Source organism: Silurus aristotelis (assembly GCF_946808225.1).
Source record: "Silurus aristotelis genome assembly, chromosome: 11".
NCBI classification, from domain to species: domain Eukaryota; kingdom Metazoa; phylum Chordata; class Actinopteri; order Siluriformes; family Siluridae; genus Silurus; species Silurus aristotelis.
The window spans coordinates 22,761,402-22,789,298 of record NC_139584.1 but is presented as its reverse complement, the minus strand read 5'-3'; the positions used below and the strand labels follow the sequence as shown (position 1 = coordinate 22,789,298).

The 27,897-nt window shown below is 37.1% G+C and overlaps 1 protein-coding gene across 1 annotated transcript; it reads left to right on the top strand.

The window, feature by feature from the left end:
• The first annotated feature begins 547 nt into the window (after nt 1-547).
• LOC310733382 (uncharacterized protein) lies at nt 548-24,654 on the top strand. The gene is made up of 6 exons (XM_083554617.1): nt 548-875; nt 7,728-7,813; nt 12,574-12,794; nt 17,073-17,125; nt 18,840-18,947; nt 23,601-24,654. The coding sequence occupies exons 1-6, from the start codon at nt 840-842 to the stop codon at nt 23,802-23,804; spliced, it is 708 nt and encodes a 235-aa protein (XP_083410743.1). The 5' UTR covers nt 548-839; the 3' UTR covers nt 23,805-24,654.
• The last annotated feature ends 3,243 nt before the right edge of the window (nt 24,655-27,897 follow it).

Below are 27,897 nucleotides of genomic sequence, written 5' to 3'. Positions count from 1 at the left end.
TTAGAGCACCATGCTGGCATTAAGGCTACGAGTATAGTCTATTGGAGAGAATGGTTATTATATAACCTTGAAAAAGTACAGTGGGTTTGTTTGTGTGTGCTAGCTTACACAGCATAGCTAAACAAAAGAGCCAGAATAACACAGATTTAGGCGCACCATAGGGTAATCCATTATGAGTTCTCCCAGACTTGCACTTTCAACACTTTTAACTGTTTATTTAGACACGTTTGCAACCTAAATACCCAAAATAAATAATAATAATAATAAAAAAAAGAATAAAAGTTGTGTAAAATTGAAAAGCCAACAAACGATTTTTTTTGTCTGTTGGAGCTTATTTTATTGAAAATGACGCGATAGTGGCATCTAGCGGCAAAGGTTTAAATTGCATTTAAATTCATATGTCAAGTTATCAGGTTATGCGACGTAATAACGAATGTACGTAAAATACACTTGTGTGTGTGTGTGTGTGTGTGTGTGTGTGTGTGTGTGTGTGTGTGTGTGTGTGTGTGTGTGTGCGTGCGAGTATTTATGTGTTTACACGTGTAGGTGTTTTATGCTATACGTTACACACACGAATGCACGCGCGCGCATCCTGAGATCTTCCGCATTGGATATTTGCTGTACGCTGAACTTTAGAACAAGTGATGCAGTCTGGTCCTGGGAGAAAAAAACAACAACCTCAGAACCGAAAGAGAAAGTAGAAGTGGCTCGGTCATGTAAAAGTCCACCCATCGAAATTATAATCAGTCTCACTCCGAGCTCAGAGGAGCTCCTCACACTTCCTGATCATCTCGGAACAGTGAACGACTGCAGTTTGACAAGTAGACAGAGCAGACAGGATGGATACTGCGAGATCCTCATTTATTCATAAAATGGTATGCATTCTAAACACTGCATCCTTTCCTGGGTCTTTCTTGGTTCTTTCTTTTTGATGCTGCAGACTTTATACAAACATATGCAGAGCTCAAATGCAACACCTTTCATACTAATAAATACACGCCAGGTAAGTGTGTTCTGCCATATCTGTTCATTCAATTGATTAAGTTATTTATTCTATCAGACTTTAGTTTTATTGCATCGATTTTCCTTCTTGATGGTATATATATATATTGGAAGGTCTATAAGCAGTAGATGTGCTGATCTCGTCATGCAAGACTTCCAAGCGGAAGCTCATCATTCTAACACACGCAAACCAAGAACATCTCTCTCATTCTTTTAGAGACTGTTTTAATGTTTATAAAAGAGGCATTGATATTTATCGAATGGCGGTAAACATGTCTTATTTGGCGGATTTCAATATATATGAAAGGGGCTGGGCAAAGTGAAAGTGAAAGTATGATTGGCACTTCAGCAAAACAAAATAAATGCGCTACAATGCGGTAATGTCTCCAGTGCTTTATTTCCATCACACTGGTTATGCTGCTGCAGCCTTACCATCTGATTTGCTAGGTTTAGTGAGTGAAAGTGAGACTATTTTTTGCTTTATTTTGAAAATTCAATCAACAGGGCAACTGTACCTTTAAAACTGTCTTGCTGTACTTATGAAATGATTCCAATGGATATTTTTCCCACTTTTGTCTAGTCAGGCTGCTAAAGTATTTCCATCTAATTTGCTAGGTGTTTTGAGTGAAAATGTCATAAATCAACACAGGTGTAAAGAGTACCTGAAAATCATACTTGAGCAAAAGTTTACTGTAGATATCTTACTTTCAAACCTGGTTCATTATAAGTCAAAAGTCACGAATTCCATTATAACTTGAGTAAAATTCGAGTTCGAGTATCTAATTTGAACAGTATTGGAGTATTTCACTCATATTAAAGTTTACAGATGCACTAGTCATCAACACCAAGACACATGGTAGTAAAAAGCCAAAAACAGTTCATTTGAGTTCCTAAAATACAAATCAAATTGTACACCTCAACATTGCATTAATACACAACAGCCTCTTCAATATGCAAGAATGAAACAAACAAGTTGGTCAAAAAAAAAAAGACAAAGTAGTAAAGCAATCTTTCAAAAAGGTATCTTTAATTAACAAGTAAAATGACAGTATCATGTTACAAAGGAGACCATTAGTACTCAATTGACAGAAAAAAAAAATACAATAATATTAGATAAAGTAAAATCAAACATTTAGAGATGACTGTGATTTGATGCACCTCAAAATAATTCTGCTTCAACATATTTTAGAATTTTTTATTTTTGGACTGAAAATGAGGCCAGCAGTTCTAAAAAGTCACTCACAGGCAGCAGATGATGGTATGGGAGTGTTGAACCCTAATGACATCTTTAGCAGAGGTACAAAATGTAATTGGTAATGGTCACTGTCAATTAAAATATAGTTTTTTATATAAAATATTTTAATATAATAAAAAGTAAACATCTTGAATCATAAATGTAGTTGAGTAGAGAGTAAAAGTTGCTTATATCTTAGATACTCAGTAAAACTAGAAAGTAGCCAAAAAATACTTAAGTACAGTAACAAAGTACATTTAATGCAATACTTTACACCACTGCTAATCACTGCCTTATTCAGTCAGAGACTATAACGAAATGGAGGCAGCATAAAAAATTTATATAAAAATGATCCCACGAAATAAAGCCCACATCTGCCAGCAGCACAACTAGAACTTTAAAATGGTCTTGCTGCACATATCATCCCGAATCATATTTTTGCCAGTCTTAGTATCTGAGGTTATAATGAAATATAGACAGCTAAAAAAATTATAAAAAGTAAGAGCAAAAATAAATAAATAAAAATAAAATACATTTCAAAGCCCAGATCAACCAGCAGCACAGCTGCAATTCTTTAAAACTGACTTACTGCACTTATAAAACCCAAAATAAAATCCAAAATCATTTTAAACTTTTCAATTGTTTTGATAAGTTTTGTGTCACTAATCAGTAACACAGTAATCACTGATCAGAGACAACAAAGTCCACATCAGTAACAGTCCAATTATCCTGTGTTAAAATTATACTGCTGTACTTATGTACTTAATAATCCCCCTTTGATTTGTTATGTATGTGCATTCACTTATTTATCTACTTACTTATTTGAGTCAAGTACTATGTGAAACTCTTTGCAAACGCCCCCCCCCCCTTCCTTTTTTCCGGCACACACAGCTTACTGTTTTTTCCACTCAGAAGCAGGTGGTATTTCTGATATACATCAGGGGATTTCCTGTATTAAACTTATATTTAGCTTAACATAAGATTTTAGTTTGATTGATCTCTTTAAGTCAAATGTTAAGACATTGATTTATATCTTCAGCAACTGCTTTATCCTGGTGAGGGTTGTGGTGGATCCAGAGTCTAAATAGAGAGCAGAGGGTCTGAGGTTGAATTAGACACCAGTTTATCACAAGGCACTGTGCATGCATTTAGACAGAGTAGCCAATCCACCTACAGGCATTTGTTTCTCAGAGCAAACCCTTGCTAACCTAGGGTTAAACGTGAACATCTTTGCAGGTTTAAGCAGGTTTAACCTGGTAGACCAGGTTGATGCTACCTACTGCACCTCCATGCCATGCAGTTTGAGACCATCTTAACCAAAAATATTTGAACAGTCATAACATGCAACTCAATATTTAAACCCCCTTTGCTGGTGATATTACTTCCACACCTCTGGGAAGATTGTGTAGTATATCTCTCTGGGGAAGTGCAGCAACATTATTGATGTCTGGAATGCAGTGGTGGCCCGTGCATTTGGTACCTGGGCCTTCAGTGGGGACTTACCCGACGTAATCCACCTCTTAATAACACCACTATCACGTCACGATTATAGAAACCATCAATACAATGCAAAAAAGATATGGCAAACAACCCGTGGCATAACAGAGAGAGAGAGGCATTTTGCATATGAAGGGTGAAAACAATTTTACTAAAACAAGAAACCCAGTTAAGAAAACTCCAAACTTCTACACTACAACTGCAAATGTTCCACCTACATCATCTGGAGCAGTTCCGAATCAATATTTGTCTAATAACATGAAAAAAACATTAAACATTTGAATAAAATACAACTTATTCCCCAGAGATGCATAATCATAATTTGCAACACTCCTCAGAGGCTGTAGGCTAGTGGTACCTCTTGTAGGCACTGGTCTGAAAGTGGCAAACAAACCGCTCGTTGGCCCTGTAAGGCAAATTTGAAATCTGATTGGGTAAAGAAACAGTCCTATTGCTAATATAGTTTAAGGTATATCGGCCAGCACTACTGATTGTGAAGGCCCTGTGCAGCTAAGATTGACATGGCAGCACAAAGAGGCTGAAATATGATTGGACAAAAAATCTAACATCCACATCCACATATTGGAGCAGTGCAGCCAAGAGAAACGCTACTAAATGAAGAGAATAGATGGGACTGTTGGAAATAAATTAATACAATTTCATGGAACAAATATTAGAATTTAGGTTGTAAATGTAGGTCAGTGCTTGCTGGCCCACTACTGCTGGAACGAGTCTCGAGTGAGGCATTTAGATTCATCCAAGGTTTTCATTGTGCCTCTGCAGGCACTCAAGTTCTTCCACACCAACATTGTTTAATAATTTAGCTAACTGTGTGCTTCTATTTTTGTAGCAACTGTTTGTAGAAGGCCCACATCTAAGTGTGATGGTCAGACTTCCCCATTATGTTAAATTCAAAGGTCAAGGTCAGAAGTCAATAAAGCCTATAGCTGAAGGAGTATCTAAAAAATCCCCAGGCTGCTCATCAGGGATAAATGCACACCGTTCACCTTAACTCTTGAATTCTGTAAAGCTGCTTTGAGACAATATCCGTTGTGAAAAGCGCTATAGAAAAAAACTTATATATATATCATATTTAAAATACTCACTGAAATAAATACTCACTATAAAGTAAGTAATTACTGAATAATGAATGAATTGGATTATGATTCAATATGCACACAATCACATTCTACTTCAGATGGGTTAAATCTCAGCAGCACCCCATTATGATGAATCTTAGTCTTTGCAAATAAGCCATTCTTTAGATGTTTTTTAGTGAATCACATGACCTACACAATCTGGCAGCTATAAGTTAAATAATTTTGGTCAAAACAATGCCTGATTCAACCATGTGCTATGGAGACTGACTGTAGGCCTATTATAAAATAGGGTACAGTAGCAGTTGGCTGTAATATAATACAATGCTTGAATTTGAGTGGCCAGAAAGTAATCTTTTTCTTTTGGCTTCTCTTATTAGGGGTTGCCACAGCGAATCATTCATCTTCAAACCCCCCTGTCCTCTACATCTGCCTCTTTCAAACCAACTACTTGCATGTCTTCCCTCACCACATCTATAATCCTCCTGCTTGATCTTTCTCTTTTCCTCCTTCCTGGCAGCTCCATCCTCAGCATTTTACCGATATAATCGATGTCTCTCCTCTGCACATATCCAAACCATCTTAATCTCGCCTTGTCTCCAAAACGTCCTACATGCGCTGTCCCTCTAATAAACTCATTTATAATCCTGTCCATGCTCGTCACTCCCAACGAAAACTTTAACATCCTCAGCTCTGCTACTTCCAGCTCTGCCACCTTACTTAATGCCAATGTCTCTGAACCATACAACATACAACAGGTCCCACCACAGTCCTATAAACTTTCCATTTCTGTCTTGCAGATACCCTTCTATTTGCACTGTTAAACCCAGGTAGCTGAACTCGTCTATCTTCTCTACCTTTTCTTCCTGCAACCACACCACTCCACTGCCCTCTCTCTCATTCACACACATGTACTCTGTCTTACTACTACTGACTTTCATTCCCCTTTTCTCCAGCGCATACTTCCACCTCTCCAGGCTCTTCTCAACCTGCACCCTACTCTCACCACAAATCACAATATCATCTGCAAACATAATAGTTCAGGGAGACTCCTGTCTGACCTCGTCCGTCAACCTGTCCATCACCACAGCAAACAGAAAAGTGCTCAGAGCCAATCCTTGATGCAGTCCAACCTCCACCTTGAACCAGTCTGTCATTCCTACTGCACACTTCACTGCTGTCACACTGTCCTCATACATTTCCTGCACCACCCTCACATACTTCTCTGCCACACCTGAATCCTCATACAATACCACAACTCCTCTCTCTGCACCTTGTTGTATGCTTTCTCTAAATACACAAACACACAATGCAACTCCTTCTGACCTTCTCTATACTTCTCCATCAACATTCTCAAAGCGAATAACCCGTCTGTGGTGCTCTTCCTTGGCATGACACCATACTGTTGCTCACAGATGGTCACCTCTTCTCTCAGCCTGGATTTTACTACTCTTTCCCATAACTTCATGGTGTGACTGATCAACTTAATTCCCCTGTAGTTACTGCAGGGCTGCACATCTCCCTTATTCTTAAAGATTGGTACCAGGACACTTCTTCTCCATTCCTCAGGCATCCTTTCACCTTTCAAAATCTTGTTGAACAATCTGGTTTAAAACTCCACTGCCATCTCTCCTAAACATGCTTCTCCATGCTTCTACCGGTAGTGGCCAGAAAGTACCTTGTACCTTGTACAAGGCAAACCACAAGCTTATATTTATGCATTTGCTCTATAGGCTGTCATTTCTGTTTCTGACACAGGAATTTAAAACGTTGGATGGCAAGGTGTTTATTGAACATTATTGGATGGAGGTTTTTTTTGTGTCAGCACTTTGTATCAGTCAGTGGAAAATCTAAATTTTTTTAAGAAGGGATATGTGTACATAACTGCTATAATATAATTGATATAGCTGCATAATTAAATAGATGTATTAAATAAAAACTTCCGTAATTTCCGGACTATAAAGCGCACCCATATACAAGCCGCACCCACTGAATTTGACAAGGATTTTTATTTTAAACATAAATAAGCCGCACCTGTCTATAAGCCTTATACAATAAAAAATGTCTAGATTGAAACTAAAGAACTTTACACAGGCTTTAACGAAAGACAGTGTCTGTTACACGGTGTAACGGGTGAAATATGTTGCGCTTCCTTTAGGAGCATAGCGGTATTTTGGGAATAGCCTGCCGCCGCATTTTTCCGCTATTACTGCATGTGTGCAAGGCTGAGGATTATTTCTGATGCTCATTTCTAAGTTTCTTTGACTAACCCGTAACGCTGTTGCCAAGAAAAATAAAAAAGCACGAGCTCTCCCATGACCCTGACTCAACGCGTTACAACGGCTTGTATCTAAACAGTAGCCTACCAAGAAATTCATTGTTCACTGTCTTCCTCTGTCCTTTCACAACAATTTCTCTTGGGAGTTTATCTTTTGGCATCGTCGTGCGTTTAAAATAAATGTTTTTTTCTCCCGATGCTGTGCAGCTCAGAACACAGGTAAGGTGCATTTTTTCGTTTCCGTTCGGAAATTTCATTGGTCTAATGATATGGGGTTCAGTTTTTTGGCTTGAAGTTTGTGAAACTGGGAAAAACCCAGGAAAAATTAATTAAAAAATAAATAAGCCGCTTCGTTGTTTAAGTCACGGGGTTCAAAACGTGGGAAAAAATTAGCGGCTTATACCCCGAAAAATACGGTATGTGTATTTTAAAATAACATTGCCGTGAAGTTGCTGAAGCATAAGGGTAAGAAAACACTTCAGGAAGATTGGGCATTCGAATGCGTCACACCAACCAGTTCAGTTTCAACACCCTAATGTTTGCATAATGGTTCAATTATATTACATTGTTTACCAGCCCAATTATACTGCATCATCTGTTTGCATATGTTTTTCTTTAGGATAAGAAAAGGTCCATTAAGAGGGTATGGAGGAGTCCCACACGATCCACTCGGCCATTTTCTCGAGGGAGATACCAGTGTGCTCGGTAAGTTATACATAGAAGGGCACAATCATGTTTAAATGCTTAGGTTAATTTTGAATAATAATATTTAGGTAAATACCAAAACAAAATCCTTTTCTGTCTGGTAGAATGTGAACTTTTAGCATAGCAGTGCAGTCTGAAGGCATGTGCTCCCACAAAAACATTTCCAAATTAGGCTGAACCCAAATGAATTTCTTGTCATGTAATAGGGCAATAGTGGGTATAATTGCAGATATTTTTGTTTAGTGCAGATTCATAAACAGGAAGACATCAAAACAAAAATGACTTGACACAAAAAACCCTCAACATAAATAGCAACAACTATGGAAAGACAAATATGACTCATGTGTTAAAGACAGCAGCCACTGCAAATCTAAGTGTTAAAGACTTAGATGTGCAGTGGCTGCTAAAAAATACACATTGTCCATAATTCTGGCAGGTCTGAACATACATGTCATGAAAACTGTCAATAAATATTTTATAAACAATATCTAGACTTTTGGTCCGTTCAGATTTATTCAAGTACAAATTACACTTCATTCAAACCAAGATTGCCTCTTATCAAGTCAAGAAGCTTTTTGGTGTCAAATCAAGAATCTTTTACAGTGAAATGAGACAATGTTTCTCCAGGACCCTGGTGCTACATAAAATAAAATAGAGCTACATCACACAACATAGAGCTACATAACAGAACACAGAGTTAAGATCAAAGTAATTTGTTTTAGCCATATAAAGTGCATCGTGTGCAACCGAGTGCAAACAGGGCAAGAAAAAAGACAGCACAAGACAGTGTAAGACAGATACACAAAACATAAAATAGAACTGCCAGTTAATCTACTGTATAATGTGTTATTAAGTACAAAAATACACAGTCTATATTTGAGCTCCAGAGTGTGTACGAGGGGTGTGTGGGTTTGTCCACAATGCATTTAGCTTTATGCGGCTTGTGGTGTAAATGCCCATGATAGAAGGGAGAAAGACTCCAATGAGGCTGTCCTCCCTATGGTGCAGTTCTCAAACCAGGCAGTGATGCAGCTGCTCAGGATGCTCTCTATGGTCCCTCTGTAGAATGTGTTCAGTCTTTCTTTAGTCTTCTTAGGAAGTAGAGACACTGCTGGGCTTTATTGGTGATAGAGTTGGTGTTGAGTGACCAGGTGAAGTTCTCTGCCAGATGAACACCATGGAATTTGGTGCTTTTGACGATCTCTACAGAGGAGCCATTGATGGTCAGTGGAGAATGCTCACTCTGTGATATTCTAAAGTCAATAACCATATCTTTAATTTTTTCAACGTTCAGAGATGGTTCTTGTCTCTGCACCAGGCTATTAACTGTTGCACCTCCTCTCTGCAAGCTGACTTGTCCTTCTTGCTGATGAGACCCATCACGGTCGTGTCATCTGCAAACTTGATGATATGGTTTGAGCTGTGCATTGCTACACAGTCAACATTCAGCAGAGTGAACAACAGTGGGCTAAGCACACAGCCTTGAGGGGCCCCAGTGCACAGTGTTGTGGTGCTGAAGATATTGTTTCTAATCCGGACTGACTGAGGTCTCCCAGTCAGAAAGTCTAGGATCCAGTTGCAGAGGAAGATGTTCAGGTGTCCCAGTAGGTTTAGATTCTTAATCAGATGCTTAGGGATGATTGTCTGGAAGCTGAACTAAAGTCTATGAACATTCGTAAATATCTGTCTTTATTGTCCAGGTGGGTGAAGGCCAAACCTTTAGATTTGGTATTATTTATACCAGGACAGATTAGTGAAGTATAAGCCAATAAAGTAAAGCTTCTGATAATGAGAGGCAATAAATAATTTGTAAGCTTCTGAATTTGCAAGCAAAATAAGGAATATGTTATTTAACCAGTTGTGACATCAATACAGAGGAGTTTCATATCTCATGCCTGTGACAACAGACAACACACCTTAAATAAATGTAAACACAGGGTGCCTTACGAAACCTTCATAATAACCTGGTATTTATTTATATCTATATTCTACTTATATGAGCTTGATTAGAAATGGTCTTTACATCTTTTTCTTAAGACCTGTCTTGTAGTACACATTAGGGGAATCACACACCTGGCACAAAAAAAGAGATGTAAAAGGGCACCTTTAAAAGGAAGCCAGTTTCTTTGCATTTCATGCAAAAAAGTAAAATGAGGAAAGAAAACTAAATTGTCAGTAGAATTAAGAAGTCAGAAGTATAAATGAATAAGTAGAATTCCTGTACATTCCTGCTTTTGGAAATATACACTTTTGTAGGATTGTGGGTTTTGTAAGTTGTGGGTTTGTGCTAGTGAATTAGTGTGTGTTGAAGAAGTCTAGACCAGAGGTATTTAGAATGTGGGGCATGAAATGTCAGGGGGTAATGGGTGATATAGAAAAATGGAATGGTTGAAATAAAAAAAATAAATAAAAAAAAAGCAACAAAGATACCACCACCACTAACAAAAAACTGTATCAGACATGCACCTGTAGTCAGATTTAATTACTAGAAAGTGCTAAAGATACTGCTTCCCCCCAAATTCTTCTTTTGTCTTTTTTTTTTATTTTTATTTTTTTATTTTTATTAGAAACAGCATATAAGCTAAACATTGACATGTGCTTGTCCTAAACACTTAAATCTATACATTCAGCACCTGTACATTGCTTTGTATAAAGGCAAATAAGGCAACAACTGCCGCACAAGAAGAAGCCTTGACCTCAAGATTAATTCTATGTAGAAAACCTTTGGATACGGAACATCAAATACTAGCAAAATGCAGTAACTTGCATTTACAGTACAGGTCGACAAGACATACGCACAAAGGAATGTGAATGAAATTCACATTTCAGTTTGAAGGTACATTTGTAAACCATGGCCAATCACAAAATAGAACATTATTATGCTGAAAGTTTATATTGGCTTTATCCTTACTAAGCAATATGGTCCATAATTCTGACAGGTCTGAACATACATGCCATGAAAACTGTCCATAAATATTTTATAAACAATATTGTTCTAGCCATCATGTGCAACCGAGTGCAAACAGTGCAAGACAAAAGACAATGCAAACAGACAACACAAGACAGTGTAAGACAGATACACAAAACATAAAATAGCGCTGCCAGTAAACCTACTGTATAATGTGTTATAAAGTACAAAAATACACAGTCTGGATGTGAGGGCCAGAGTGTGTACGAGGGGTGTGTGGGTTCATATTGACTTTTCCTTATTAAGCAATATCTTGGTTTCATTAAATAGCTAATAAATAGTACTAAACTCAGTAGAAGAAGACACTAAGCCCATTAGAACATAATGTTTATTTATGGTTTTCAATTTGTTTGAAGATCTGATATGCAAAATATTTTACTGTTTAAAAACTGAAGCTGTTTTAATAAATTTTTTACAAACAAGATTTTTCTACAAAGACATTTAATTGCAAAGCATCTAAATACATTAAATGTATTAGAGTACACACTATATGTCTTCCTACATCCACACAAACAAGCATTACACTAGCTGACCTTCAGTCCCAGATACTTTTTCAACGGTAGAGTTTGATCTTGCTTTCAGAACGAGTTCATCCATGTATTTTTGACCTTCTGATTGTTACTGTTGATTTGGTCTCTTTATTTCTACTTTCTGGGACTTTTTCAAACAGTGGTTTGTGATGTCTTCACCCATGCCCTGTGGAGGTTGCTGGTGATTTCAGCGGCTGTTGTTTTGCCATGTGCTATGTCATTTAACAGACTTACATATAATCATATATGTTCATATATTTCATGTTCATATTTATTACTTGATGTCAAACTCCACATCAAAAACAAATGAAATGACCTTGCCGTTTGGAGGTGACTCTATGTAAGAAAACTAATAGCTTTTTGCCAGATACATACAAATCTTGTTTTAAGTTTTACATATAGCGTTTTTAGTTAAAGAGTGAAAATAATCTCAAAAAACAATTTCATTTTATTTTGTATATACCCACAACATATAATCACATGTTTTTCTCTCCTGATATTGTTTGAAAATGTTGTTGAAAATGAACCAATTTCCTGTTTTCTTTCATGTCATAACACACATTTTTATATTAATACGCATGCCCAAGAATGCTGATTACCTTGTAGTGCCCATGGGTTGTTCAAAATAAGAAGTTTATGAAAGTAGGAAATGGCAAATAATATTGTAATGATGACCCAACAGAGAGACACACACACACACACACACACACACACACACACACACACACACACACACACACACACACACACACACACACACACACACACACAAACTCACAAACTCACACACACACACACACACACACACACACACACACACACACACACACACACACACACACTTTCTAGACAAAAGTATTATTATACCTGACTGTTCCAGTCATACAGTATGTGTTTTTTCCCAAAACCTCGCCCTAATTGTACAGTATGTCCTTGGATGTGGAAAAATATAATTTTGCACTCACTTAAACAAGACCCAACCCTGTTTCAGCATGTCAATGCCCCTGTGCACAAAGCAATAGTGACCTAGTATAGAGTTCTGGAGGTTATTAGAACATTAAAGGGGGACTAAATGTGGAATAGGGTGTTAAATGATGATATAATTTATATAAAAATCCTTATAAATATTTAATGTTTTATTATGATTTTTGCTATTGGCAGAGGATAAGAGGCCAAAATCAATTCATTATTCCAGTTTAATTTCCAGCTTATTATTTAGTAATGCCGGGTTTCATAAGCATATAACTTCTCCCCTCCTGCAGCTTCTATTACAGGCCCAGAGAGGACTACTTTTCTCGGCGGCCTGGTTTTAGCATGAGGTTCCAGAGGTTCCGGAGAGCCTCCAGTCTTCGCTTTCCGCCTAGATCTCAGAGCCCGAGTTTGGTGCCGAGTCACAAAAATGTACATTCTTCAAGCCAGCACTTGGAAAAGAAGACTGATAAGAAGAGCACTTCTACAACAGTGCAGGATAAAAACACACCAGGTATATCCCAGTGTGTGTAAGTGTGTGTGGATTTGTGAACTATGTAGGATAACCAGGAAAATAAAATCATAAATACACAGTCTAGCAGTGGCTCGGAAAATGTCAAGTGCTTTTATGTTGTTTTGAAAATGTATATAGGTAGTTACATACATACCAAATCTACAATAAACATACTCTTAACCTCACATACACCTTATATATTATATTCTTTACCTTGTATACCCTCAAAGCCATGTGGTGGACAGTAACGAAGTTAATGTAATTTGTTACTGTAACTAAGTCGTTTGGGGAGACTTTTACTTCACTACATTTCAAAGTCAAATATGTTACTTTTTACTCAACTACATTTCACAAAATCGGTCAGTTTTAATACCACTAATTTGCATCAATCATTATATTATGTCGCGGTGAATAAATCTAGTCGGGACTCGGATTGTGCAACCACTGTCCGGGGAAGTTCATACACTCAGTAAAGCAGTGACGGGCGATCAGGGCAAGCAAAGCCTTCTCTGCTGGCCTAAACACTATCAGAAGCACTGACCTACATTTACAACCCAAATTCTAATATTTGTTCCATGAAATTGTATACATTTATTCCCAACAGTTTATTCTCTTCATTTCGTAGCGTTTCTCTTGGCTGCACTGCTTCCAGTACGTGTATGTGGATGTTACAGCTAAATACAGTGTAAATACAGCTAAATTAGATTTTTTTTTTTTTTTTATGCCCACGGAGGAAGAGAAATTGATTTGGTCTCAGACAAAAAAAATACTCAAGAAAAGCTAGACATCGTGAGGAGAGGTCGGCCAACCCCGAAGCTAGTTAGTTTGTCTCAGCCCGGGAAAGTGTTTGTTCACCACTTCCAGACGAGTGAATATAAGCGGTAGCACTGGCTTACAGCCTCTGAGGAGCGGTGCAAATAATAAGTATGCATCTCTGGTGAGAAAGTTGTATTTTATTTAAATTTTTTATGTTTTTGTCATGTTATTAGACAAATATTGATTCTGAGCTGCTTCAGATGATGTAGGTGGCACAGTTGCAGTTGAAGTGTAGAGGTTTGGAGTTTTCTTAACTGGGTTTCTTGCTTTAGTAATATGGTATTTACCCTCCATATGCGAGATGTCTCTCTTTCTGTAATCCCACGTGTTGTTATATTGCGTTTTTGTACAGTATTGATGGTTTCTATAATTGTGACGTGATAGTGGTGGTATTAAGAGGTGGATTAAGTCCGGTAAGTCCTGACTGAAGGCCCAGGTACCAAATGCACTGCCTGCCACTGCAGAAAGGGGAGGCAGGGGGTTGGGTTACGTCACCTCAGCCTTCAGGGTTTCCAGTGGGAAAACTGTCATGTCACTTCAGCAAGAAGAGTTGAATCCAAATTAAACTTATGGATGACAAAAAAAGGCATGCTAAAGGCTAATGCATATAGGCTAATAGGCTAATAACTGTATTGCACTTAGGTTATGCTGTGTTGCTTGATATGCTTTTAGGCATACAGCAACAATATGTCTTTTAGCTTTCATAACAATATAAATTATAGTATGTAGTTTATCATTATGTGTGTAGCAATAACACACATTTACCACCTACCTAGTCTTGATGGATTGTAGGTAAACTTGCACTTATTCATTTAGTTACTTTTCATTGATGTGATGCCATAAAGGTTTTCTGTGATTGTCCTGAACTGAGTATAGTAAGGGGAATCTCCAGTGCAGCTTTAAAGACTTATTTCAAATACATATATTATAAGGATATAGATGTTGTATGTATTTTGTGGCTCCAACTCTCCAAGTTGTATCTAGGTTCTCAGAGCTTGATAAATTGTGCACAAATGACATGTATATAATTGTGCATTTAGGGTTATATTTAAACATGAAACTGAGCACTCAGAAATGTGTCCAAATTTGTGGACTGCTCTGAGAATATGATTGACTTATTCAGTAACAGTAGCTAAAACAGAGAGGAGCTTTTCAAAGCTGAAACTAATCAATGGGGGAGACGTTGGGTCATAGCGTGGTTCACCCTGGACCTCATTTGAGATAGAACCGCCACTGCAGATTGTTGGTACCTATTTAGCACGAACATACAGTTCAGGGTCAGTTAATCATCAAGCAGAACATTTTGAGAGTAATAAATGATGGAAGAAACGGATTACTCTAACTTGATTTTTCTTAAGTTGTTAAAAAGAAAGTCATGGGCTCATGATAATAAATTTTATATCAATCACTGTTTGACTAATGGATATAATTCTATTAAGATTTATGTGCTAAGAGTAACATTAGAATTTCACATAAACTGAGTTGATTAAGCAAGGAGTCTTGTGAGAAAAATGACAATAGAAACATTATTGTCATAATAAACCATAGTACTTGGATACTTAAGTAAAGGTTTACATGCACTTTTACTTTTGCTGGAGTAATATTTACCTACTGTAGCTATACTTTTACTCAAGTACATGCTTTGTGTAACTCGTCCACCACTGTTTTATCTTTACACCTGCTCATTAATGCAATTTTTTTTAATTAGCCGATAATGCATTTTTATTATGAGAGGTGAAAAAGGACACAAAACCAATTGATAGTTTAATTTTAAATGTTTTAAGTTTCGGTACACCTGTGTCTAGTCTCTGATTCCTGTTCTCGAGTGCTTAGGCTGGAACCCGATGTGTCAACTGTTGTAGTGCACAAAATGTCAAAAGTAAATTGTATATATATGTATATATATATATATATATATATATATATATATATATATATATATATATATATATATATATATATATATATATATATATAATTCATGACTAATATAGCAGCTTATACTCCTGCATCGTCACTGTAAAATAAGTATAGCATAATTAAGATCATGTGAAGAATATATGAGGAACAACATATAAGCATATCTATATACCAATTAACAAAAATGTGCCGAATTACAATTCAACCTAATGTAATGAGTGCATAATAAATATTGAAACCGTGCAACTGTCCTGCAACTCATCATACACACTAGGTGGTAGTGTTCGCACATTATTGCAACCACAAGCAACCACCTGCTTCTTGCCTTGCTGTTTTTCTCAGTGCTCATCATTATGCACACATCAACCACAGCTGCATCACACAGTGGAGAAGTAAACAGCTTGAATTGAATTGTTGGACTGGTAAACAGCTCTTCGGTGAAAAACGTATCCAAAGAATAATCCTACTGCAGTCTTTTGGTTTAACAGAGTACAATTATAACCCTATTCCCTAGTAGTGATAGTAGTTTGAAATGAGGTTGTAGTGTGCATTCTTGCCATTTCTGTAAAATATAGAAAGTGTGAAAATGGCATAGATTGATTATTAGATCTGATCTTTTCATATAGATTCTGCTATCTTTCACTTGTTTGCTCATTGTGCCTGGTAGATATGCAGCGATGAGCATGAGTCATTGTCTTTGTCCTATTTTTGTATGTACAGTATATATATATATATATATATATATATATATATATATATATATATATATATATATATATATATATATATATATATATATATTCATGTGCGTATTAAAGAGTGACAGTGAGAGAGAGGATGAGCTCAAATGTTTTGTGTATGTGAGTGGGAGAGAAATGAAGGTGTTTTTTTGTGTGTGTGAGGGTGAGAGCGAGAGCGAAAGAAAAAAAAAAGAGTGAAAATTTAAGCATCTAGGCAGAGAGCCAGTATATATCAAGCAGTCCAAGCGTTCAAACGTTGCGAGGCAAATTCTCTAAATCGCACCCTGCAGATCCTCTTAAAGAAGCCTTAGTTATTCCTTTCACACCATTTTAATTGAGGCCCTGATCAAAGGAAAGACCGCATAATACAGTATAAATTTAGGAAGCTTATTTGAACTTGAGCCAAAGATGTAGCAAAAAAGATTCTCCACTGTGTTGGGACTCAGGTGGTGCAATGAACTTTGCATGGCTCTCTGAACTGGCTGTCTTAAAACAAAAATTGTAGAGCAAATTGTTTTCTTTTACCTACTAACTTGAGCACACATTTAATTACAAAGATCCCTTGCTTTTTTTCTTTCTTCACAAAATCCTCCCTGACAGTGTACTATCAGTTAATGGTACACATAGATCCTGGATTAGTTTATTGCATATGGATAAGTTTTTTATTGACATAACGCTGGATAAGTGTGTCTGCAAAATGCAGTAAACACGAATGTAATAGAAACCTCAAAGATCAGATATGACTGTGGTTCCACTAATGAAAATAAAGCTTTCTTTCTTTCTTTCTTTCTTTTTTTTACAGAACGCTCCCGGTCATCTTTAGTGGCTTCTGAGAGGCATGGCCTATCATTTACAGTAAGTGACCACAAAATGTCTTCTTTCATTTGAAAAAACCTGAAGCAAAAGGTTCACTTTCTTCCAACAGACACTGCTTTCAGAGATTAACATTCACCTTAATGAGCTTCAGATCTGATGAAATAGTCACATGGTGTATTACATGGGAAAATGTAATTACTACTACATGCATCTGACTGAAATAATAAATGATATCTAGTTGTTGTGCAATGTGTATAGATTGTGTGTTCAAAAATAACATGGAAAGAAGAACACCCAGTTAATCATCTTAATTCACACTAAAAAATACTTGTAACTACAGTATATATAGTATTTATACTCTGTATTGACGAAAGTATTGGAATACCTGACGTTTTTCAGCAATATGTGGTTCTTCTCTAAACTGTTAATTTGATTTAATTATAATTTAAAAAGTTATAAGCACACGATTGTCTTTGGATGCAGTAGCATGACATTTTTTCTTCACTTGAACTAGGAGACCCAATCCTGTTCCAGCATGACAATACTCCTGTGTACAAAGTCAGCTTCATGAAAATATGGTTTACATAGATTGGAGTGAAAGAGTTAATGTGACTAGCTATATAGCTCTGACCTCAACCCTATAGAACACCTTGGAATGCTGAATTGGAATTGGAGGCCTCCTCACCTACATCAGGACCTGACTTTATACCCTTGTGACTAGATGAGCACAAATCTCTACAACCACACACCAAAATCTATTGGAACATAATCCCAAAATAGTGGTGCCAATTATAACAGCAAATGTGGACCAAATGTGGATTGAGATGTTCAAAAGCAAACATGAAAATTATATTGTTGTAAAGACATTGTGCTAAAACTGACTTGAATGTCCCCTGAACATATTATAGTGTATAATAGTCCCTTTCTGGTTGCACAGTGCTATGCACAGGAATCAGTGTGCTTGCATCATCACACCACATATCATACATTTCATAATCCTAACTGTAGCATTATCTTTTCACAGGGATTATTGTGATGGGCCACAATAATAGCTCTAACAGTAACACAGTGTCAGTGCTGGGTCAGGGGTCTTGACTGTACAGAGGAATCCATACCAGGGGAATAAAATACAATCATTGTTTCTCAACAATGTGAATTTCACTATGTTCAGAGGATTGTTTACCTTCTTGACCTATGTAAAACACATCAGCATATAATGCAGCCCACCTTGCAATATAACCCACTCAGATATTCAGCTGTGTTCTGCCTAAAATGAGCCAAAACTAAATGTCAAGTCGGTCATTGCTTTTCTCTAAATGTTATTACATTATTCTAATCGCGTTTCGTTTTAATATAAACAGTGGAGCACTCTGCCATAACGAGAAAGTAATCACTGCCCAATCCACAGTCCTCGGCTCATTTTAGGGTGCTATCGAGGTCACTGCATGTTTTTTTTCCTTTTCTTTTTACACAGAAAGACATCTGGAGAGTTTGGCTTCATTGTTTCGAGTATTGACTGCATGCATCACTCAGACACGCACTTCGTAAAAGAATGTAGTCATCTCTTATATCACCTTGCTCCAGAGATCTGGAGTGGCTATAAAGGAGATTCATTTTATCTTGTGTTGCATGAAATGTTAAATCAATTGTGTCTCCACATGTTATGTTATTCATGCTGTCATTTGTTTTTTTTTCACAAATTATCAGCAAACATTTGAGCTAGTTTGTGCTTTTTTTCCTTTTCTTTCCTCAGGTCAATCAGGAAGAGCAGACCAATAGTGGAAGGGAGTCCCTGTCCTCTGTAACACGTGCAGCTGCCAGAAGTCGAGCCATCCAGAAAAAGAGAGAGGAGATAGAGGAGGTAAATTTTGTTTCTGTGTTTATGAGGTTGAGACAAAAAACTGGCCTATGAAAACCAACCAGCCTCATCATAAAAATGCACATGCACGAAGAAATTTCTCTTTATTAACATGTAACAGTAGCAGGCGAGCCAAAGAACTGCCTTGATGATTGAAAGCATTTCACTCCTGCTAGTCAATCCTGCACCAAGACACTTTTTTTTTATTTTGCTCTGGTGAACAGCAAGCAGAGCACACAGGGCTATGACTCAGACAGCAGAATGAAAATTACACTACACACACACACACACACACACACACACACACACACACACACACTGCCTCTCTTTCTCCCTCTGTCTTCCAATCTCTATGGTTACCACAAGGCCGACAGTAGGTGCTGTTTTGAATTGGTGTCGTAGCAGGTAGATGCAGCCGCTTCACACAAACACACGCACCCATCCACCCACAGACGTACACACAAACACACAAACAAACACATACATTTGCCTTTCTTTACTTGTGAGGACCTTCCACTGACTTAGTTATTAATTCAGCTAATTAATGCAACACCTAAGTCTAACTGTAACCTTAACCTCAATGACCAAAAGAAAACATTTCAATGAATTAATGAATGAATTATTTAACTGACAAATTAAGGAATTAGCTAATTAATACATTTAGTAGTTGAAATGTTTTTGATAAAAAGGGGTTTCTCTCTTTCTTTCTCTCTCTTTCTTCACACACACACACACACACACACACACACACACACACACACACACACACACACACACACACACACACACACACACACACACACACACAGTTCTTCTGGTCATACTGGATTGCACAGGTCAAGCCGAGGTGCTTCTTAGGTTATCTGGTAGCTGGTAGACGCACCTGGGATTCACAAAGGACACACCCACACACACACAACCACCCACACCCAAACAGTGTACACAAAACCACACCCACACACAAACAGTGTACAATCGAATATCTCTACACTGAGTGCAGATTGCATCATTCAGTGCTATTTTATGTAACTTGCTGTGTAATGCTTTTACATAACACTGATCCTTACGAACGTCACACTAGGAAGCATAAATAGAATCATAGATCATAATCGTTGCATTAATTTTATTTATCGGACTCACTGTGAGTCTTAGATCTGCAATGCATTTTAATATACACTTACTAGCCATTTTATTACTGTTACCTTGCTCTTTCATGCATTTGTCCAATTAAAAAATTTGACTTTGACTTGTGCAAGATGTTTTCGGGTTGGAGTTTTTCAGACACCGCTGATGTGCTGGGATTTTCACACACAACAGTATCTAGAGCAGGGGCGCACAATACGTAGATCGCAATCTACCGGTCGATCGCAAAGATAGTGTGCGTAGATCGCATGACATTAAAAAAATTTATATTTATTTATTTATGCATTTTTATAGTAGGTAGATCATTATGACTTGGTCATTTTATAAGTAGCTCGCATGCTGAAAAAGTGTGTGCACCCCTGATCTACAGTGTATACAGGTGAAATGTGGAGAGGAAAAAACATCTAGTGAGGAGCAGCAGTTCTGCAGGCATAAATGCCCTGTTGATTAGCAAGGCTAAGCAACTCCAATAATCACTGTTCAACAGGTGTGGTGAGCAAAAAAGCAATTTAAAATGCAGGGGCTTGACGTGTTTGGGTTACAAGAGCAGAAAAACAAATTTTGTTAAACAAAGCAGGAATCTGAAGCTATATGGCTATATTTCATGTCAACAGCATTCACAGACATCCACATACAATCTACCAGTGGTTACTTCCAGCATCATAATGTACTGGGTCACAAAACACAAGTGGTTTACTGGTTTCATGAACATGACAGTAAGTTCAGTGCACTTCATCAGCTTCCCCACTGAGCAAATTTCACATAGAACAGAAGATTCGCAGCATGATTGTGCAGTTGACAAATCTGCAATCATGTCAACATAGACCAGAATCTTAAAGGAATTCTTCCAACACCTTGTTAAATATTTGCCATGAAGAATAAAATCCTTCTTAAGGGTCTCGTCTTATTTAATAAAAAATAAATTGAGTAAAGTAGGCAAGTATGACATCAAATTTTTTTGATATAGCGTGGGTTGTGGGACAGAGTGTGTGCTGGCATTCAGTTGTGCGAAAGTGTACGAAAGGTCACTCAGTAATTCTTATGAATCAGTAATTTGCGTGGATATGTATGACTGTGAGTAGAGGTGTGTGTGTATGTGAGAATGTGTGTGAAAATGTGTGTGAAAATATGTACGCAATCCCCTATGACTGGACACTGAGCTTCTCTCTGTCTTCTGGACATTTTTACACTCCTAATTTACTTGTCATCATCTCAGGCTTGATGATTTCCAAAGTTCCTTCTCACTGATAATTGGGTGAAGAGTGTGTATATATCATATACAGTTTATAGAGTATCTCACAAAAGTGAGAACACCACTCACATTTCAGCAACCATTTTAACCATCTTTTCCAGGGACAACACTATAGAAATGTAACTTGGATATATATTAGAGTAGTCAGTGTGCAGCTTGTGTAGCAGTACAGATTTATTGTCCTCTGAAAATAACTCTACATACAGACATTATGTCTGGCAACAAAAGTGAGTACACCCTACATGAACATGTCAAAACTGGGTTAATATTTTGTGTGAGCACAATTGTTATTCAGCACTGCCTTAATCTTCCTGGGCATGGAATTCACCAGAGCTGTTGTTGCTGGGATCCTCCGCCACTCCTCCATAACTAAATCACGGAGCTGCTGGATGTCAGACACATGACGCTTCTTCACCTTCCACTTGAGGGTGCACCACAGGTGCTCAATAGGTTTTAGGTCTGGAGACATACTTTGCTATTCCATCACTTTCACCTTCAGATAACATATTGTCAGTGTGTTTGGGGCCATTATTATGTTGAAAAACAGAATGTCACAGTACATTTTGAAATCCATGTTTCCCTCAATAAATTGCAGCTCGCTAGTACCAGGAGCACTCATGCAGCCCCAGACCATGATGCTGCCACCACAATGCTTGAGTGTAGGCACAGTTTTCTTGGTACTCCTCATCAGGGTGCCACCACACATTCTGAGTCAAACAAGTTTACATTAGTCTCATCAGAAATTCATGCTCTTAGACAGGTTGTTTCAGAAAAATGTTTGCAGGCTTTCTTGTGAGCCAGTGTCAGAAGAGGCTTCCCAAAGAGTTCTTTGCCATGTTGAACAGCCAGTAATCTAACTACTTTAATTCCAACAAATGTGTATGTTCCTGTCAAGTCAAGTCATTTGTCCTAACAAATACATGAACATGATGAATAAGACATGTGGTTTGCATGGTTACATGACATACAGCTGTTATCACTTTGTGTGTACTCACTTTTGTTGCTAGTAATTTACACAATAACAACTGTATGTTTAGTTATTTTCAGAGAACAGTAAATCTGTACTGCTTTATAAGCTGCACATTGACTCTTCTAAAATACTATATCCACATTTCATTTCTATAGTATTGTCCCTTGAGAAGATATACTAATGGTTGCTGAAATGTGAGGGGTGTTTTGTGAGATACTGTATATGATATGCATAAACACACACTATACACTACATTATAAGGTGTACAGTACTGTTGAGACCTCAATAGCTTTCTATCGCTCTATTCCATGTAAAGAATATCTTCATGAAACTTGCTTTGTGCACATGGGCATTGCCATGGTGGAACAGGGTTGGGTCTCCTATTTCAAGTGAGGAAGATTTAATGCCACTGCCTCCAAAGATCCTATAGAATTGTGTCTCCAACTTTTTTAGTTAAAGTTTGGGAAAGAACCACATATGGCTGGGAAGTCAGGTCCCAATACTATAGTACATATCCATATATGTTTAGATATTGAAATATATTGCATTTTACATTAGGCCTCTTGTAAAACTTGCCAAAGGTGTTCTTCAGAAGATATGTCTTTATAACTTTGTGATCCAGTTCATCCCAAAGCAGTTCAAAAGAATTTAAGTGCAGTGACTGGGCAGGCAATTCTAAGATAGATAGACACTATACAGTAACACTTCACAGGAACAGTAACACTCCATCTGAATATTTGCTATCTCATTATCTTGTTGTATGGTGAAGTTGGTTCCAATTAGGCAGAATTGCATGACATTAATGTATAAATTGGTACTCATGTTTTTCATGGCCAGAATTAGTCCTTAACAATTCCTGGTCCAAAACAACCTTAAACCATTAAGCTCCCACCCTCATGTGTGACTGTGGATGTGAGGCAGTCTGCTTACATCTTTTCTGTTGTTGTTCATTTTACATAAGTTTGAGTCAAAAATGTCAAATTTGGACTCATCTCTTTAAAGAACTTTCTTTCAGTCATTTACTGTTCAATTCTTGTGTGTTTTTGACTTTAACATGGGAGCATGTATGCGTCTCAAAAAATGGTAATAGACTGGGATTTCCCACTGTAAATCATTTATTTAGGTTAAAGCTAGATTTAATGTCACAGCTGTGTTGTTAGAGAAAATTAATCCACACCTTCTGACTTTAGGATGTAATAGGATGTCAACAAATTTATGCGCCACTATATAAAAAACGCTTATTACCTAAATATAAACTTGTAATACTAAAGTTATGGTGTGTGTGCTGCAGGTGTACCGACAAGACTGCGACACATTTGGTGTGGTGGTCAAAATGCTTGTGGCAAAAGATCCGTCGCTGGAGAGATCCATCCAGTCTTCTCTGAGGGAGAACCTGCGTGAGATTGGCTTGCGCTGTGTAGATGCCATGGAACGGTTTATCAATGAGTATGACTCGAAAGAGCTTACCATTCCATCCCAGTCCCAGCATCACTGACACACACACATACACTGACCTAAAGGTGGTGAATCTACTGTTGTAAAATTTTGGGGCAATGCTGTAACCACAGTAACCAGACAAGTAAAATGATCATCTACATACACAATATAATTTCTCTGGAAATGCATGCATGAGTGAATGAGACTTTAGGTGGTACAACACAGGACTTTGTAATGTTGTGCCACTAGGAATAATGCATTCTTCAGCCACATCTATATGATGGGAGAAAATCTGTACCAACATGTTGTGTAAGGATCACCGGTGCTAAATGTGCTACATACTGCAGCAACATTTTATCAAAGCTAGTATTTGTTAGTGATTTAGAGTCAAATCTTTTTTAAAGATGATCTGATCTTGACTATGTTTAACATATGTTCATATAATATACACACGTATAACATGTCCATATAAAATATATATAATATAACATGCTCATGTGCACACTTAATTAAAAAAAATGTGTGATGTGGCATTTAATAAAATGCTTCAGTAAATTTCTGTAATTTGAGCAAAAATATACCAGGCCATTTCTTCTTATTCTTTTTTCGGCTTCTCCCATTAGAGGTCCCCACAGCGGATCATCCGTCTTCATCCCCCTTGTCCTCTACATCTGCCTCTTTTAACCCAACTACCTGCATGTCTTCCCCTTACCACATCCATAAACCTCCTCCATGGTCTTCCTCTTTTTCTTCTTCCTGGTGGCTCCATCCTCAGCATTCTACCGATATATCCTTTGTCCCTCCTCTGCACATGTCCAAACCATCTCGCATGCTCTCATACTGTTGTTCACAGATGGTCACCTCTTCTCTCAGCCTGGCTTCCACTACTCTTTCCCATAACTTCATGGTGTGACTGATCAAATTTACTGTAGTTACTGCAGGTCTGTACCCTTATGCTTAAAGATTGGTACCAGCACACTTCTTCTCCATTTCTCAGGCATCCATTCACCTTCCAAAATCCTGTTAAACAATCTTGTTAAAAACTCCACCTCCATCTCTCCTAAACATTTCCATGCTTCTCTTGGTATGTCATCTGGTCCAACCAACTTTCCACTCTTTATCCTCCTAATTGCTCCTCTCACTTCCTTTTTACTAATCCTATCCACTTCCTGCTTCACCAACTCCATATCATCCAACCTTCTCTCTCTCTCATTTTTCTCATTCATCAGCTGCTCAAATACTCCCTCCACCTTCTCAACACACTCTCCTCACTAGTCAACACATTTCCATCTCCATCCTTTACTGCTCTAACTTGCAGTACATCCTTCCCAGCTCGGTCCCTCTGCCTGGCCAATCGGTACAAATCCTTTTGTCCTTCCTTAGTGTCCAAATTCTCATACAGCTCCTCATATGCTTTTTCCTTGGCTTTCGTCACATTCCTCTTTACCTGCTGCCACATCTCCTTGTAACCAGGCCATTCGAGTATATATATAAAATAAGGTTTTATACTGAAGTTGGTGGTATGAAGTTCTCTGCTGAAAGAAGTCTTGTTCTGGGAAGTAAATATTTTTGGGGCTCCACATGAAATGCGTGTGACCTGTAGTAATAATTTTTTGTTTTGTTTTGCTGTCTCTCTTTTAATCTATCAGATTTTGTACAGGATATAGGCATTGGTCACATGACTTTGCACACTTGCTTTTGATAATAGGGACCAATTATTGCCATTTAATGCACTTGTTAAAAATAAATGAAGATGACTTGAAAAGTAGGTGAGATTGCACAGTTAATATTGTCATTTTACTGCCCATTTACAGTTAACCCATTTCTGTTGAAATAAATCTCACAAAGTTTGTATATGTATAATTCAGTTCTTTCTGTATGTCTGACGGATTTTTACTATGAAGCAAAATACTGTTATTCGTGATATGTGTACAAACTGCCTATAATGAACAGTCCACAGTTATATTTTCACAGTCCACAATGATTTGATTTAAAAATGAAATTATTTCTGATTATCCAGACTTTGGCAAAACTTAGTGTGGTCATTGTGTTCACTATGCAGCAATGTTTTGTTTTGTAAAACCTACAATCATGCAAAAGAATATTATTAATCGTGATCATGAGGTTTTCTCAAGGGATGCTTGAAACAAACATGGACTTTAATGCAATAGGAAGATCATAAAAAATAATTTGTAAAAAAAAAAAAAAAAAAAAAAAAAAGGCAAATTAGTCCATATTTGCATTTGTCATCACGCTCCTGCAGTTTTTTTTGCCACATTTTCGGGTAGTTATTGGGAAATAGATTAAGAGATTTGATCACAGTTTTTATAAAATCACTTCCCTTGACATTTTTTTCTTCCTCTTTTTGCATATACCTTATGCCAATTTATTTAATTATCTTTTTTGTCTTGTTTTTTTAAATATATTATTTAAATGTTAAATTACTTAATTGCATTTTTTTTATTTTTATTTTGTTATATCATGTCTTCCCTTTCTTCTTCCTTGTTCAACATTGGGCTTTTTGTGTCGGTAAGTGTAGGTTTTATGGGTGGGTTGAGATTTGGGCTTGCTGGCTTGCTTAATATGTACATTTATTTAATTGAACTGCAGTTCTGCAATTTATTTTCCCTTTCCTAAAAAAAGGCCCAGAACATTCAAAGGTGCATTAAAAAGAACTATGAACTTTTACCTTTGCATATCTTTTATCATGTTTTTACTAGGTAAAAGATTCATAGTTATTGTATCATAATTAAAGCAAATGTGATTAAATTGAACTTATCTTAATATAGAAGTTTTCCATCACTTGATAGCTTAATACGATAAAAGATTTATAGTCAATATATGGGTATATATAACTCAATAGCCACACAGCTTGCAATATAGTTTGCGAAAATGTTTGTGGTAGCTGCTGGCAAAAAAAAAAAAAGAATATATTTACTACTTTGTCTAAGTTTAATGATGTTAAATTGTTAAATGCTTAAGAGTGTTTCTATCTGATCTAATATTAAAATAAATTAATAATAATTATATGAAATATTTTATGGCTCAATACAGATAATCGTCAACAACATTTAAGTAAATTTAAAACATTTTTAAACTGTTATGTATGGAATAACACGTTACAGTCCACTATGCAGTCATACAAGACTAATCCATACCAGTATGTCCCCTGTGCAATAATGTATATGAATGAGTGCATTTCTTTACATCTATCACCCGGAGTCTCCAACCACTGAGCCACAGACTGGTACATGCTGTAAATTATTTGGCACCACACTTTCCCACACTTGTTAAACTCCCACGGATTGTGCATTATGGTGAGTTCGGGGGAGTGTGACAATCCCCTCCCCACCATTCTGTGAAAAAATTGTCTTGCGCCAAACAGGTACGTGATGAAAAAAGATTTGGGGCCTGCTGCCTATTACTGCCCTAGTTGTACTGTTATATAAAAATAAGCCACTCCTACTGACCAGTCAGAATTGAGAATTGTGAAAAACTGTGTTCTGTCATAAAATATTACATACAGTTTATTTACATTTCGATACATCCTGATATGAAATTGCAGGTTTTTGAAATATAAAGACAGAAATAGCAACATAAATGTCAGAAAGATTAAATGTTTAAAAATCAAGATGAAAAAAATAAATATTTAATAATTTAGAACATAAAAAAAAATTGGAATTAGGGAATTTCTCTGGGTCTTTGTCATGTTGAAATAAAAAATTCCTATCTATCTTGACAAGTGCCCCTGGCCCAGCTGAAACGCAGCCCCAAAGCATAATGCTTCCCCCACCATTCTTTACTGTCAGTATGCTCTGATCGACTTTGTGCCATCATACCTTTCAGAATTATGGTCAAAAAGTTCAACCTTTGTCTAGTCAGACCATAACACATTTTCTCACATGGTTTCGGGTGACTGAATAAAATCTTTTGGAATAATTCAGATGGGCTTGCATATTCTTCTTTGTAAGAATACCACACAGCCCAGACTTGTGCAGAATTTACAGGGGATACCTGCAGGAAATTCTTGTAGTTTCTTCAGTGTTACTGTTGCCCTCTTGGTAGCATCACTGGTAAGATTTTTCTTGTTCTCTGATCAACTTTAAAGGGTCATCCTGCTCTTTGCAAAGTCTCTGTGGTGCCCAATTTTC

Excerpts from the sequence above, each read along its gene's own strand:
- LOC310733382 (XM_083554617.1), top strand. The coding sequence starts at position 840 with ATGGATACTGCGAGATCCTCATTTATTCATAAAATG. Across the intron at positions 876-7,727 it reads CCTCATTTATTCATAAAATG|GATAAGAAAAGGTCCATTAA; the intron begins GTATGCATTCTA and ends GTTTTTCTTTAG. Across the intron at positions 12,795-17,072 it reads GCAGGATAAAAACACACCAG|AACGCTCCCGGTCATCTTTA; the intron begins GTATATCCCAGT and ends TTTTTTTTACAG.